The 16,936-nt window shown below is 36.2% G+C and overlaps 1 protein-coding gene across 9 annotated transcripts in view; it reads left to right on the forward strand.

The window, feature by feature from the left end:
* The window catches only part of LOC137239353 (pneumococcal serine-rich repeat protein), a 175,371-nt gene that overhangs the window by 146,967 nt on the left and 11,468 nt on the right, over positions 1-16,936 (forward strand). For 8 of the 9 annotated variants that reach the window (XR_010949334.1, XM_067764547.1, XM_067764550.1 and 5 more), the window contains 4 exons: positions 1,958-2,704; positions 10,379-11,004; positions 12,744-14,662; positions 14,874-15,029. Coding sequence is in view for 8 of the 9 variants with exons in the window: in XM_067764547.1 (XP_067620648.1) it covers positions 1,958-2,704; positions 10,379-11,004; positions 12,744-14,662; positions 14,874-15,029 (3,448 nt within the window). In the remaining variant the exon portion in view is untranslated. The remainder of the gene's footprint in view (positions 1-1,957; positions 2,705-10,378; positions 11,005-12,743; positions 14,663-14,873; positions 15,030-16,936) is intronic. The other variant, XM_067764553.1, reaches the window with a different exon arrangement.

The raw sequence follows: 16,936 nt of genomic DNA on the forward strand, positions 1-16,936 counted from the left end.
ATACTACCCCATACGAAACTAGGTAGGAGTAACAGATCCTCTGCCTGACCTTGCAGACTACTTGAAACTCTTGCACCCAGTAGACTAAGTTTTTTCGCTCGCAACTCTGAGAGGGAATTTCGTGACTTTGAGGCTTCGCACTCATCCCGGTTAACTCAAAACAAGTTAGTTGCCCTGTGTATTTTTCGATTTTCCTCAGTATCTCCTAACTTTTCGTGGGCCTTCCATCTCCAATTTCGTTACCTTCAGTATTCAGAAATATTTTGGTGGCATATGAATTCCACCGACGCACGATACTTGAACATATTTTCTAGTTTAAGCTATTCAGTTTCAAAAGCCTCGAAGGCAGCATAGAAGTCCGCTTGTAAAGCTAGCAGTGTTATTAAACCAATATATCCGACCTTAGTTCTTCTTACTACGCCGTGCCTACCACTCCCTAAGCCCTTCTTCCACTCCCTGCCAAGGATAAGAATGAAACGGTGTTAAGCTTTACACTTAGAAGGGATAGTGTTAAGCGTTAGCCTTAGCTGTTGTTGTTGATGTTGTAGCTATAAGAACACTCCCCGAAGGCCTTGGGAGTGTTATCGATGTTGTTGGTGCTTTGCCGGATGCAGATCCGCTACGTTCCGGTAATAAGCATCATAAAGGTACTAGTCCGACCATCTCTGGAACGATTTGGTATGACCACATGAAACCTTCTGGGCCATACCGCCCTCCTAGAGCTTCGGCTGTTAATGAAACAGGATTCGCCACGCGTAGGTGAGGTTGACAATTGGGTTGGAGAAGCTATATAATGCGCTGGCAACCCCTTGAGAGGGGTTGTGCTACACAACCCGTTTAATCTATTTGGTATTTTAGTCGCCACTTACGACAAGCATACCTACCGCGGGTATATTTTAAGCCCCCTAACCCGCTGGGGCGAGTTAAATTTAGGATTGATGACAGTGAAGACAAGAGGTAGCCAACCAATACCTAATTAGCGTTTGACTAGTCGAGACATGATAAGAGCACAACCTATTGTTTACCTAGGGAAAGTAACATATTCAACCCAGTAAACAAGTTTGCCAGTATTCGGTGGGTGAGGTGGGTGTGAATTATGAAAACTGTACAGCGTGGTGGAATTGGCACCACTTTCATTATCTTTGTAAGCCCTAAAATATCTTGTGTCATTACTATTTTGAGAATCGTCGGGCACTAATAAGATGTAGACCAGTCCATTATTTTAGATCACTTGATAAGGTGAATGTGCCTAATATTAACCTACTGAGTTACTGGTAAGATGATCTGGGCTCCACTTACTAGGGGCGGCAGATTTGCCAGATCTTGAAGCAATTAAGCTACATCCTACAAAAGTTGTAGTGTTTGCCAAGAGGACGAGGTTTTTTTATAACATAAGTTCTGGTAGCTACTGGGAGTTTTTGCAGTTTGGTCATCAAACTAGTTCTGGTAGCACTATGGACACATTCAGTCTACGTGAGGATTAGCCGGCCAGTTCAACCTAGCCTAAGCTACTGATTAAAAATCTTTTGGACGTACATAATTTTTGCTCTACGAAAATTGTTCTGGAAGGGAGCTTCGTGATACTAATATATCAACCAAAAGTCAAAAGGTGTTCAGTGCAACAGATAAAATGAGAGTCATATTTATGCATAAAAACTACGCAAAGTTTCCTTGCGCAACTGCCATACTGTCAGAAGTACTCAGCTGATTCTGACAGCATGAAGCCCATATCCGAGCACAGTGTTAAACATTACGTACTCTTAGGCGAAATAATCCTTACTTAAAATATTCATTATGATCGATTTTTGTGTTTTTTTTAAATCCCTTCATTGTTTTATAGTTAGAAATATACATATGTAAAGAATTCATTATACATTCCCCGTATTAATCCTTCAAAAAATTCCTCCGCAAAATCATACATTGCTCATGTTCCTTGATATATCTCCTCTCATTCCAGATATCCGATTCCCAAAATATATCACAATCAAACGGCACACAACACACACAGCGCAAACAGCTTGAAGTATTACAAAGGCGTACAGCAAATGGTGCCGTTCAAGTAATACGTGCCCAAACCGTACAAACCTCCTCATCCCGCTCATGGTCCTCATCCAATTCAAATTCTGCCTCAACATCTGCTTCAGCTTCCGCTTCGGCATCACCTATTTGCGTGGCAAATAGCGCAGCTGGCGTAGGAGGCACTAGTAGTAGTGGTGGTGGCGGGCGTAGTATCGTTCACAATCACAACAACAATCACACACATTTTCATAGCACATTAGAACAACATTTAGCAGAAGCAAACACCCATTGGCTGCAACTATCACCACCAACAATCGCTGCTGCTAATGTCGATATAAGCGAAGTAAGCACTGATGATGATCACGATAAAGCAGCAGCAGCAGAATTAGTGACGGCTTTAGCGACTGAGCCAACACCATATATTGTTGATGACGTTGACGATACAGATGATGATCATAATGAACGCCATGACGATGTCAGTATGAACTGCGATTATTCAATTAGTCGTAATAGCAGTGGAGTGGATGGAGAAGGAGGAGTAGGAGGTGGCATGGATGGAGGTGGTGGCGGAAAAGGTCAAATAATGAATGGCGACAGTGAATTCACAGTGGCGACAGTGAATTCACAGTGCTCAGCGCGACTAGTGCCGGATACGGCGCCAAGCTTAAAATTGAGTAATCTTATGGTAAGCTAATGAATTTGCTTGACATTTTTTTGTTATTTATTTTGTTTTGGATATAATATATATTTTTGCAATTAATTTTGAGATTAACTACCTATCGCTCGTTAATAACGCAGCTTCTACTCGCTATACCGCTTACCGTTGGCTTAAAAATATCACTGCGCCAATCTCTTTAATTGAAATCATTGTAGTCAAATCAAAATGTTAATTTATTGTATAATGAAAAAATGTTTAGTTAATGAAACAAGTTTCTGTGTTTGGATAGAGTTATTAAAAATAAGTCAGAAAAAGTAAATAAATAAAGTTCTAATGAACTTGCATTTTTTCAAATTCATTTATTAACACAAATTTGTAATCGAGCAACTGGTTTTGTTTTAAATTTCAATTGGTTATGGGTCATTCCATGAGTCGGAGGTTAACTGATTGAATTGAGCGATTTTTGTCCAAAATTAGTTTTCAACAAAGTTTTTACACCACGGTGTAGCAAATTTCTTTAAACAATTTTAAAGGCAAATTAAACTATTAAGCAAATTTACATTTTAGTATTTAATATTTCCAATTTTTCAGAAAATTTTCAAAAAAAATTTGCAAGAAAAAATATTTTTGTATTTTACGAAAAACCTCAAAAAAATTACTTTCAGAATTGTAGATGTTTTTTAAAAACTTTAAAATTTTTTAAGCAAAATGCGGTTTTTTTTTTAATTATTTGATTGAATTTTTTCTAAGGTTGAATTTTAAAATTTTTTTAAATTGTTAGAAAAATTTATTTTGGAAATGAAAAAAAAAAATAATAATTTTGAATTTTTTTAAAAATGTATATAATGCAAAATTAAATATCTTAACAAATATTTATTGCCCAATATTCAAAAGATATCATTTTTGTAACATTACTTTGTAGAAAAATAAAATTATCAAAATTTTTCAACAAATAAAAAACTACAACCAACTCGGTGAAACCTTTGATAACATTACGAAATTGCCTGACGATGAATTTGTGGCGATTTTCGAAATGGTACCATCGCAATATGCCAGTAAATGTTTCTTTCTTTCTTTTCAGTTTGTCTTAGAAAAACATAAGAATTGAATATTCAATTATTATAAGCCGGTGTTAAGCTCATGAATTCTTAATTATATATATAATTATACTTATCGAACACACCATTAAAAACAAAAAAAATTATGCTTTTTAATTAAAGAAGTATATTACAAACCATTGCATTTCTTTCTTAAACTCTCAAGATCACCTTTTTTTAGCATTTTCAAAATATTTAACTTATTTTTATTAAAAAACAAATATTAATAACTTTGAAATATTTTTCTGGTTTTGCCGATTACAATTTTTGATACAGTTTTTGACGATAAAGCTTTGAATTTAGCAAAAAGATTTCCAAATTAATTTTTCTCAAAAAGCTTTCAAATTTAACTTAATCATTTTGCTGTAATGCTCTGAAAGTGGTTTCCTTACAGGATAAACTCGCATCCGTGAACCAGAAATAATATCCTTTGCTCATATTGATATTCGCAGTTCACTGACCTTTTCTGAAACTTAGTTTTTGGTTAATTTTGTTGCTTTAAAAAATCAAATTCACTAACAAATGATGCGCAAAATTTCCCATTCCCAAGATATTTTACAGATTTGCCAATTAATAGAATTTGATTTATCATGACAACAACAAAAATTACCATGTAAACCGATACACCCTCTGTATCAACTTAATTAACAACGCACGAATTTTAGTTATTCGGTCTGCTTCGTTATCTTTGTTCTTGCCATTTGTCTTGATGTTTTTTGCACAGCCCACACAAGCAAATCAACGAAAAAATCTGTGCGCAGAAAATTGTGCGCCTTTCTTTTGCATTTGCTTCACATACCCTTTTAGACACAGCAAGCTATGTATGTGTGTCATTGATTGTAACTTCAATTCAGCGTCAAAGGCAACTGCGACTATAATTCGCATAACAAAAGCGTGAGCTCGAAAATCTGACCTACAGAAGACGTGAAGAGCAATGCGACATACTGGACGTTTATTTGCTGTTGCGTCTTAAACTGACGCTAAGCCTTTTTGTAAATGCGATTCACAATATACGGTCATTGCCATGGCTTTGTGACCGTTGGCGACTGCGCAGTGATCACAGTGAGATGTACGAAATTAACATAATCACGCAAGACTTAAACCGCGAAACGCTTATCTCCAAATCTGAGCAAAGACAAGAAAGGAATGAACCAATCAACTAACTGACTTGTCCCAAGAAAAAAGCTTTCATTTAAAACAAGTGAACAAAAAATAAACAAATCAGAAAATAAACAAGTGTTGGTAATACAGTTTAGTTAACAGGCAAAAAATAAGAAGTACTTAAGTGGGCGATGATGAATATTTTTCGAAAATTAAGTTAAACTTTAAACATCTCAAAAATTCTTGGAGAAACTAGCAATCTGCATAGGCTAGTGAAAGCCTTCAGCTATGAACTGGAAGCGTACCTAGGGCTTTTGGGTTCAAAGTGCCTTTTGCTGATTTTGGAACTAGTGACGATTCGGTGAATATTTATCGCAGTTACTGCCGGGTGTGTAACTGAATTTTGTTTGGCACATACAGCAGCGAACAGAAAAATAGCAGTGACAATTTTTTTATCAAATTTCGTCAATTAAACTCTTCTTTGTTTCTTTTTGACATTTAAGGAAAACATTTTTAAGAATTACGTTATTGAAACTGTGCAAATCAATCTCAAAAACAATTTAGGAGAAAATTCGAAATTTTTTTCCAGAAATTTGAAAATTTAAGGAATTGACATTTAAGGAAAACATTTTTAAGAATTACGTTATTGAAACTGTGCAAATCACTCTCAAAAAAAATTTAGGAGAAAATTCGAATTTTTTTTCCAGAAATTTGAAAATTTTTTTGTAATTCACTGAAATTTTTGAGTATGCATTTTTGTAGCCCTATCAATTTTAGTCTAACAAAGTATGAGTTATAGGTTTCTCAATATTCGCATTGACTTTTAATAATTTTGCGTGTTTTAGATTTTCCTCCATACAAAGTGTGAAAATCTTTTTTTTTACAAAAATTGTCGAGAGCCAGTGCGAATTTTAAGAGACCTATTACTTGTACTTTGTTATACTATAATTGATCAAAAAAATCTAAATAAAAAGTATCAAGTTTTTGTAAAAATGTCTCCATTTTTCGAAAACATTTTCGAGATTGGTTTTAGTTACAAAATTCATAGCAGTTTTTTTTTAAATAATTAAAATAAAAAATTAAAGAATTCAGTTAACGAAATTTGAAATCAGTTAAGTTAATTTGAAATTTGAGTTTGCCACTGCTATTTTTCTGTTCGCTACTATCAGTAAGCAAAATCACTGAATAAAAGCTATTAAATGGTAGCTGAGTTTCGCCGTGAGGCGTGTAAATTAATACTTTTTGTCGAGGTTTATGAGCAACGTATTAATTAAAAAGTTTCCACACGATTGAACGGCTTTTATTATTAATTTAAAATTTATTAATCAATTTTACTATTTAAACAAAACTAGAGTTCGCCCAGTGGTTGAAATTCAACCACAGGAAAGGAAAGGACAGGAAAGGAAAGGAAAGGTAAAGAAAGGAAAAGAAAGGAAAGGAAGGAAAATCAATGGAAGGGAAATGAAAATAAAAGAAATGAAAGAAAAGAAAAGTAGAGGAATGGAAAGGAAAGGAAAATAAAGAAAAGGAAAGGAAAGGAAAAGAAAGGAAGGAAAGGAAAGGAAGGAATATGAATGAATATGAAATAAAAAGAAAATTAAAAGAAAGGAAATAAAAAGAAAATTAAAAGAAAGGAAAGGAAAATAAAGAAAAGATAAGGAAAGGAAAGGAAAGAAAAGGAAAGAAAACGAAAGGAAGCGAAAGGAAAGGAAATGAAAGGAAAGGAAATGAAAGGAAAAGAAAGGAAAGGAAAGCAAAGAAAAGAAAACAAAGGAAAGGAAAATAAAAGAATAGAATGGAAAAGAAAGGAAAGCAAAGGAAAGAAAAGAGATAGACTTGATGCATGATAAGCTATGTATTCTTGTTTAATTTTTATTGTGTACAAAGCAACTCCTCGGCCATGCTCACGATTCAGCATAGTACACAAAAAGCAAGTACACACACAGCGTGTCTATAGTATGAATAAGTGCATGTGTAGTGGTGTGACTTTATGTTACATTTTTTATATTAAAATGATTTTTCAATTTTTTTTTATTTATGGATAACAGTGCAGCTCAAAATTTCCTATCAATACATATATAATTTGTATACTTTAGGATTATAGTTTGGTAGAAAACGGTTCCACATTTTTTCATCTTGTCTATTTATATAAGATACTTAAATTCGATGGTGTACAGAAATTTTTTTTATAATTTTTTTCCTAATTTTGCTGTTTTTTTATTCCAGAAAAAAAATGCCCAGGCAAGTAGCCGCCTTAAAAAGATTACATATTAAAATATTGTTATTTTTGCAATTTTTGAAATTTTTTATACTTTAGAAATGTGTGAAAAACCATGTGCGAAACAACTTTAAAAAAAATCGTAACCTTTTTTTAAGTACACGTGTATTTTATAACCAAATAAAATGTAACTTAAAAAAAAAATGTAAGGCGCGATTACCTCCGAAGAGATCTAAGGCCGAGCTTCTCTTCCAATTTGCGTCGTGCTCCTCTTAATTTTCCCTACAAATTGGCCGGACGGAACCTACATGTTTTACGCCGACTCCGAACGGCATCTGCAAGGCAGATGAGTTTTCACTGAAAGCTTTTCATGGCAGAAATACACCCAGAGCGCTTGCCAAACACTGCCGAGGGGCGGCCCCGCTTAGAAAAATTTTCTTCTAATTGAAAAACCTTATTTGTAAAATTTTGATGTTGCTTTGCCCGGGGTGTGAACCCAGGGCATACGGTGTGGTAGGCGGAGCACGCTACCATCACACCACGGTGGCCGCCAAAAAATGTAACTTATTATGAATTTTTATAGTTCTAACTCTTAAAACTAAGCTTTATTTGACATTTCTTAAAATTAGAGTAAAAAAAGAAAAAAATTTTAATTTCCAAAATTCGAAAGCAAATATCAATATTTAGTAAACATAACGAATATTTAAGTTTCGGACTTTTTTTTAATATCAAAATTTCAATATACATTTCATATATAAAACAAATAGTGTTAAAAATTCTTTTGAAACTAAAAAATTATTTTAAAAAAAGTTTAAATTTTTTTTTATCTGTTTTGCTTTGTAAACATTTGTGAAAAAAATCGAATTTTTTTATATGTAACTAAAGGAAATGTTATATTTAAATTAGCGTTCGTTGTTGAAATCCGCAATAAAAAAGTCCTTTTGAAATTTAAAAGAAAAATTTTTCAAAACAAGATTTTATTTTCAACTTTTTTAAATATAAATATTTTAACTAAAAATTACTACAACCGACTTTTAATACATTTTTATTGCTTATTAAACATTCGTTTGAAATATGTATTTAGAAAACAATTTTGAAAATTTTAAAATTTTTCTGAAAACTTGTAATTAAATATTTGGGGGTTTTCCACAGCTTCAAAACTTTTTCTGCACGCTTCGAAAAAAATTTCAATTGTAAAACTAATGTTGTTTAATTTATTTTTCAAGTTTGTTTTTATGCGGACAAAAATGTTTTGAAGCTTCGGGAAATAATCCCAATTATTTGATTACAGGTTTTCGAAAAAAGTTCAAAATTTTCGATGGTTTTTTTTTTATTAAAAATTGTAAACAAAGTTTCTTCGGCAAGGTTGAGATAATTATTCTTAAGGAATCTCATCACATTTAAATGCAGAGAGTAGTGAACAATGGCTGAGTGCTGAGTAGAAAAGAGTCCCTGAAACTACGTTTAAACGCTCATTATCCTGAGTTTCCAGTTGCGTAGAAGCCTCTTCTGATCTTTCGAAGTTCAACGGCATTGTTTGTATGAATGTCATCTCCCTAACTAGAGCTATTTATTCATTCTAGCCCTACAAGTCTCATAAGATGTATGCCCTTATTTTTTCATAACTTCTGAATTATCCTAAGATTTGCTGTTAGTGACTGGTCACTATTTACGCTCATTATTTAAAACAGGCTTAATCTTGAGGCAATAGCTTCGTTGCAAAGACGTGCATCCCCTGTGTGTGACGATAGATACCTACTTGTGGCCTACATTTCTATGAGCATGCAGCCACGATTGCAGCGAAAGTTCAAAGCCACAACAAAATCCTCAAATTTTTCGCTGTAAGCCTGTGAAGCAAAGCCAAAGAAACGCTGATAGCTACTTATGAAGCAATTGGCCAAGCTGCTTATGTGAACACGCGTTACCCGATCACATCGAGCTTCAAATAAAGAAAACTAGTGGAATCTGTAGGACTGCCATAATACCACACTCAGAGCCCCATCGGTTATCTTTTTATGGCGCCAGATTATCATACTCCCCGATTATGGAGAGAAACGAAATGCTTAAGAAATAGTTTCTGTTGAATTCGCAAAAACCGGGGCATCCTAACAGACAACTTATTGATGCAGCTCGCCTCCGAGGGACATAAGGTGACATCTGCGCAAGTACTACGAAGCAATCCGACACACAATAATACAGCCGTTTAATCCAGACGTGCATAAAAAGTCTTCCAGCCTCGTTAATAATAAGTCGCAGTCTTGTGCGGACAAATGCCTCGCGAGCCTCATGCTCAGAATCCAATGTCCGAAACTCGCAGTGCAGGAAAGCAGATTTTCCAGGGAGACGTGGATAGGTTAAAGACTCTTATTCATCTAGAATCAACCCTGACATATGGCATAAACGTCCTACATGTGATGTGTCCTCAAACAACACTAACCATCTTTTCATTTGTAATATAAGAGACATAAGTGTCCTCTTATGTACAATATTATTGGAACTGCAGGTCTCCCTGGACTTCCATTAAAGGATATTGATGACAATTTTGGAGCAATCGCACTTATTTGATGCGGAGAAGTGCTGCTACAAGAAGAAGATGTAAGGTAAAGCCGATTTAGTCAATGCAACTTTCTGTATGTTATGACTGCCATCCAAATCGACGATAAAAACATTTCCCTCCAGCTTCCCCATCTGTGATCTGATGAAGAAATAGGTTTGCAGTATTTTCATTCAATATTGAAAAAAGCAATAATTGAGATAATAAACCCACAGCGGGGCTTTACATGATTTCACTTTGGAGATCAATAAAAAAAAATTAAAAACAAACCATATGTTGCGTGGGCAGCAACCAAAGTATGCCACCAATGTTCAAATTGTTGTAGCACATGACCAAAAACAGAATGATTTGGGGCGGACAAACAGGGAATACAAAACAAAACCCAACGAAGTATGAGTACACACGTATGTATGTACATAGGTGGTTGACAAGATTATAATCAATCTTCTGGCAATCAATTTCGAACTCAACTAAAGAATGGATTTTTGTTGCTTTTATTTATTTTTTTTTTTTTTTTGTGCCTTTTTCTTTAACTTTTTGTTTTTTTTTTTTTCTGTGGGCTTTAGATCAACCATATTTTTTCTGCATTTCAAAAAAAAATACCAATAAACTGTGTTAATTGTTAATTATCTTCTTTTATGACAACAGAAAAAGGGAGACAATAAGAAGAAAAACAAAAGACTTAAGCAACGAACTTTTCTTGGATACAATTTTTTTTTTTACTTTTACAGAAAAGCAACAGCGGTGGCAGCAACAACACCGACAGCAGCGGCAACAACTCAACAACAACAACGAACACTCACACATACATTCAGAGCGCTGCTACGGGTAAAGTGAGCCTACATTCAATTGTTGGTGGCGGTGGCGGTGGCGGTGGAGGAGATGAGACAACAAAATGCGCGCCAACAACAGCAATAACCAACGGAACAACAGTGCCTGGTACAAAAACATGGCAGCAACAAAAGCAACAAGAAAGACAACAACACAACGCTCAACATTTGGAACAAGCTACTCTATATGGCCAAAACATAAATTCATCCAGAGCGCGCGTAGGTGTTCTTGCTGATTGTTGTGATGTTGGTGATCATAATGATGATGGTGTTAGTTGTGTTGCGCCAAAAACAAAGTTAGCCGACGCAGATGAGACGCAATCGCATTACAAACACAATCACAACAATGAACAAACAAAAAATGACTTAAGCGGCGCTTTGACACCAACGCGTCGACGTGACTTGGAAAGTTTCCGGCAGTACGCGAGTTCTAAAGCCAAGGCAGCATTAGAGGCGGATATAGCGGAGAGGGAGATGCAGACGTTGACAGATGACAAACATGCCAGCAAACATGATGATGATTTACGGTGAGCATTTTGAGTAAAAATCTTACTTTTTGGTTTGTTGTAAGTATTATTGAAAACCAAAACAAACAAAAAAAACACAATCAATTTCAATTAAGCTGTCTGTGCGACAATGATTTTTATTTCGATTTAATTGTCATTTGCTGCTGGTGTTGTAGTGATGCAAAAGCGCGGAATAGAATTTTAAAAATATTTATTTATTGAATGAGAGAAAAATTAAAAAGAAATTGGATTGATATTGAGCTTAAAAAAATATATAAAAAAAATATTATTAATAAAAATTTTTAGGAAAACTATATTTGAAAATGAAAAAATTGAAAATTTATTGTTAAAAAAAGGTTAGCTTCGGTCGCTGATGTTGAAGTGAAGCGCTTGGAGCATCGAATTTGTTAAAAAGCATAAGAGTAATAAAAAATGTTTAAAGGTGCCAAAATATTCTAAATTGCATAAGAAATATTGATAAAAAAAAGTTGATTCTTGAAAAAATAAAAATAAAAACAACTAAATCGCCACTGGCTGCTTGTATTTAGGAGAATTAATAGCTGTCTGAAAATTTGGTTTTGTAAGATAAAGGGTAAATTTACATAGAGTAATAACAAAAGAAGTGTCACAGATTCTCTACTCAGCGCTACTATTTGCTTTCTGAGAGTTATCTACAACCGAACAAAGGAGCAGAGCAGTGGAGCACAGTAAGAAAACAACAATAAAGTACATTGCACATATGTATGTAACTGAAAGAAGCGCAAGACAGTATTTCGTTCACTAGGCCACAGCGCTGTAATTCTTAACAAGGTCATTAAAACTAGTGTATGAATTGAACTTTTAGCGTATGCTTAGATTATTGAAATGTAAAAGTTTTGCGATCATTCCGTAACTTCAGTTTTGCATTGGATTTGGGAACAACCAAGTTAAATACACCACCAATGAAATAATATTGCAACAAGGGTCGAAAAAACTTTTTCTTGTTGACGACAATACCAAACATGTTAAGAACCATAAAATAGATGGAATATACTTGAAATGCTCGAACCATTCCAATGAAGATTCCGATTCTTGGTGGGATGATGTCTTTAAAAGCAAAGGCGAACATTATCGGCGTAAAAGAAAATGTGATGGACAGCGTAAGTTTTGTAAACAATGGAAATTTTTCCACACAATGGAACTTTTCAACACCTTACACAGTGGTCAGGAAAAGGAGAGCATAAAACGTAGACACGGCGCTAAAGAGACTTCTCTGCCAAGTGCCCTCGTTCACGCAAACGAGACTTTGAGCCCAAGCGCTAACATATGATAGCGGCCAACTTGTATAAGAACTGTGAGTTCAAGGCCTTTAGCTCTGCCTGGCTGCCCTAGGAAATAATCCCCATTTTTTTGGGTCTTTAGGCTCATGTGCCAGATAAACGACGCTACAATACTCGGGAAGACAGAAGAAGATCTCTAGTTCCAAGTCTGGTGAAAAGTTAAAATGATAAAAACCGAGCACTAAAAAACGTTTAAGGTTGTCGATAAAAATGTAAAAAAAAATGCAAATCAATATTAAAAAAATGTTTATTCTCATTAAAAGGTGTCGGATTAAAATTTATAAAATAGCCGCGAAAAAAATTTAGATAATAAAATTTAAAAAAATTTATAAGACATAAAAACTAACAAAAATGTCATAAAAACAAATTTAATATATTTTTCAAAACATAGAAACAAAATCAAAAAACATTTTTATTTTTAATTTAACATTCTTTTTTCAGCTTATCCACACGCCAGCTTCGCCGCCAGCAACAACCATTCAGCTTATCGTCGTCATCTAGCAGCGCTTCAACACTTCAACGCTCACACTCCATCTCAACCGACGATCTCAGTAACGATTGGGAAAACGAGGAAGGTGTAGCCGAGTCGAATGAGTGGCGACGTGTTAGTAAGTTGCGACGCTCTTTTCAATCATCCAGCTCGGCGAACAATAACAACAGCAACGAACAGTTAACGGAACCATCATTAACAGCGACGCGCCGTCGTCCGTTCGATTTACCCGCCAGCTCGGTGAGTGTCTCACGCATACGTGCTGAACTGGAGAGTGGGCGACGTCTAACAACGGCGATGCGCAACAATCGCGTAGATCTAGCAGCGCTGGATAGCATACTACACGGCCCTAAAGAGGAGGTGGAGAAAACGCGAGGCAACAGTCAAAAAACGAACGCTTTGCTAACCGCTGAATCATTAAAAGAGATACGCGGGCGCCTAAAAAAATTATCAGATGAATCATTGTACAAAGATGATTTTATAGCGCATCAACAACCGCCTTCAGCAGACGAACATATTGAAGTGCAGCAAAGTGTGCGTCGTAAGCTAACGTCACCACGACTTCAGCAATTAACGCCCGATCAATCGCTGGAGATCACGCAAAAGCAACAAACAAACTACGCAGCAGAGCGCGCTCAGCGCAACTTTCCAGAGCGTGACCCTTTAACAACACGCGTCGGCGCTGTTGCATCCACTAGACACTCACCTAGTCCAAAGCAACATACCTCACGCAGTTTAGAAACACGTCAAAAGGTAAAAGATACCAATTCATTAGAGTGGCATTCGCGTCGCAAATCATACGGTTTTGAAAAAGTGTCCCCACCTGACGCCAAATCTATGTCACGCATGGACGCCTCTACAGATAGTGGTTTGGGACGCTCAAGTGAGTTGAACAATTGGTCGCCCACGGAACCGACACCAACTACACGCGCTACAGTCATACACTTTGGTGAGCCTACAAAAACGGCAATGAACTCACAAACGCCTTATCGCACGCGCATCAAATCACCAGCGCGTCACACACCTACCGAAGATGAAGACCTACACAAACGGTATTCGATTGCTGTGGATGAGAGTCAGTATGTACGTGATAATTTGCGTAAAACCTCGCAAGTACATTTAAATGGTTTTCAAGAACCCAATCTACAATTAAGCCGTTTCGAAAGCACTGCGGATGGTATTCAGAGCTTGTCCGCTTCAAACTCCAGCTCTACACTCTTTCAGCGCTCTCAAAATGCACAAAAGCGCGTTGAGTTTTGCAAAACTGAGGTACATTTTGCCGCTGAGTCAGGGCGCGTTAATATTGTTGAAACAGATGGTAAACCACCGCCAACAAATAATTTCCGTCGACGTCGTCGCACTACAAGCGGCGCGCTACAAATTCTCACGAGAACAGCTGCGAGCGCAGCGGTCGCAAGTTTGTCGGCAGAAGCAGCAGCGTCTACAGCAGCTATTAGCAATAATGTCACGCTTTTCGGCGATAGTGACGATCTTTATCAGCAGCGTCATCGCACAATCGCCAGTTCCTTAGTAGCGTACAGAGCCACGTTAGTCGATCCACAAGACAACAACAGCGGCAGCAATGCAAGCGCGCTCTCAACCAGTGTAACGGTATCAGTGCAAAAAACTAGTGATTCACATGGGGAAGTTAAGCGCGGCAGTTATGCATCGACGACGAGCGGTATAGATACAACGGACAATGAGAATGATGAAATTTCAGCTATACGTGGCATACTCAAAAATAAACCGGTCAAACCGAAGCCCTATCATTTGGGTGAGAATATCGAAAGCGCTGATGCATTGTGGGGTGTGCAGCTGAAGCCGGTGGCAGGCGGTAATGGAAGCACTGCATTGAGCAATCGCGAAAAAGGTTTGTTAAAGAGCAGGACGTATCACACAAGGTGGGCGTGAGCACTTATTTTTTAGCACTGCACTGACGTCAGTGCTGCGCCATCATTTTTCCTTTCTTTGTTAAGTTAGCGAAGAAAGACGCTTAAATCAATTGTATTCACAATTCTAACGCGCCACCTTATGTAAGATCATTTAGAGTAAAATATCTTTATAATTACTTTCTCGCACAGATGATTCACCGACCGCTGCGCTAAATAAGTCTGTAGCAGAGCGTGTACGCATTGTTGAGAAGCGCCGTGAGCATACTGGACAAAACGGCTATTCAACGAAGATCAATTTAAGTTTGGACGAACCAACGCCAGCGATACGTGACTGGCCCAACGCAGGTGAGCTACGTTAACCTATTTTTTTTAATAACCATCAATTGACGTAATACAGAAGGTTGCGCTCTGTTTTGTTGGCACGAATCGACCTCGAAGCCACACTGGCCGTAAATGCTCCGCTTGTTGACAAGACTTTGTCAGAAGTACTTCGGTTTTTTATAAGAGGTCTCTCGATTCGCAGTTTTTAAGTACTCACTGGACTTCTGCGCTAGCAACCTATTGAGCAAGTATGAAGATAAAATTTCTAATCATACTTAGTTATAAGAAGCCTGAGCTTTTCGATATGTCTAAGGCACTCATGCATGAAAAGGATAATCTCTGTCTTCTTCCAATTCATTTTCCATCTTCCTCATTTTGTTTCTTAAGAGCGCAATATTCTGAGAATCAAGTATTCCTTTTCTTTCCCATTAACCTCCTTTCTGAACGGAAAATCCTCTCAGCCCCAATATTAATGCAGCTGAGCGTTTTCAGATCCCAGTTCAAACAAAAGTATTAAATCCATTTCACACAGAATATCTAGGAAATCAAAAATACCATCTATCGCAAGGTTTTGGTCAATCTTCTCATTCCTTCATTAATTGGTAACCAACTGCTCGAGAGATTTCGTTCGCTATGTAACAAGTCACGCTAGCTATCCCTGTTTAGTTATAACTGACGCCAATTGGGAGTATTATGGAAATTTAGTGTTCCTCGCCCTGTCGCTCTCAACTCAGTCGATCTCTCCCGTTCGGAGCGCCTTCAATTCTTATTGCATGATCCAGCCGACAAAGCAATAATTCTTCATTCCTTAAGTTTTAAGTTTAACCTCTGTAAATAAGTATCTCGAGTTTATTAACAACCTTGTAGATTAGTTAAACTTCAAAGAAAATTTCTTAAGTGTATATATTTGAGTACTGTGCAGAGAATTTGTTTATGTTTTTAAACGGTTTTATAATATATTTAAGTATGTTATTTTACTCTTAGTTACTCCTTTAGTGGGTTGATCTACTATTTTTTGTTATTTTTGTTCTTCTATTTATTTTTTTGTGGAATGTTATAGAAATTATTTATTCTTCTGTTCTTTTTGAGCTGATTTTTTTATTATAAGGGGAAATTTTTAATACGGTTTATGTTGGTTATTTGTTTGTTGTTTTAATATTAAGTTCTACTAAAAAACTTTGCTTAACCCTTTGCATGCCAAATACAACTAATATTTTTGCCTTGACTTGACTATAAGTGTAGTATTATTAAAAAAAATCATCTTTTCTATTATTCTCTCCTTTATTAAGTACATATTGTTGTAGCTTAGAATTTTAGAAAGTTAGTTTTATCTACTCGGACTAGGTTTTATTTCTACGTGAGCCACCGCGACCCAAATTACACTAAAAAAATTAGTAGATATTCCCGCCCCAGTGGATAGAATCAGAATCAATGTGTTCCCTCATATAGGGTCAATACTCTTGAAACTCACTTCTTGCTCTGGTAAGGAAAGTAAAAGCAATTTTACCTTCTTGCATTCTTTACAGCTATCTTCCGCAACCATGGTTGAAAATTTGAGTAGTATTCAACACCAAGTCGCGCAGAAGGAGACATGAACTGTCCAAAGGATTCAAGCCAATTCGTTTAGTTGTGTTTTTCTGAGAGCGTGGCTAGTTGATTTATGTTGATATGTTAAGCCATCGTCAGTGTCATTTTTCATTCTTCACATGTTAGGAAAGATGAAAAATGGGTTCAAGACTCACAGCTTTCTACATGTTCCTCCTTCTTTAATCGTTGCTCACCGTTTAAACGATTTCTTCCCTGAGCCTACTGGCTTCATCTGGAAATACTGTACATACTCAAAAAAACCTTCCTTAAATTCCTATTTCCTACGAGTAGTGGAGAGGTTCCTTCTACGTAAAAAATTTACTCTGGCTGCGTTTGTTGATGTG

Source organism: Eurosta solidaginis, chromosome 2 (genome assembly GCF_040869045.1).
Source record: "Eurosta solidaginis isolate ZX-2024a chromosome 2, ASM4086904v1, whole genome shotgun sequence".
NCBI classification, from domain to species: Eukaryota; Metazoa; Arthropoda; class Insecta; order Diptera; family Tephritidae; genus Eurosta; species Eurosta solidaginis.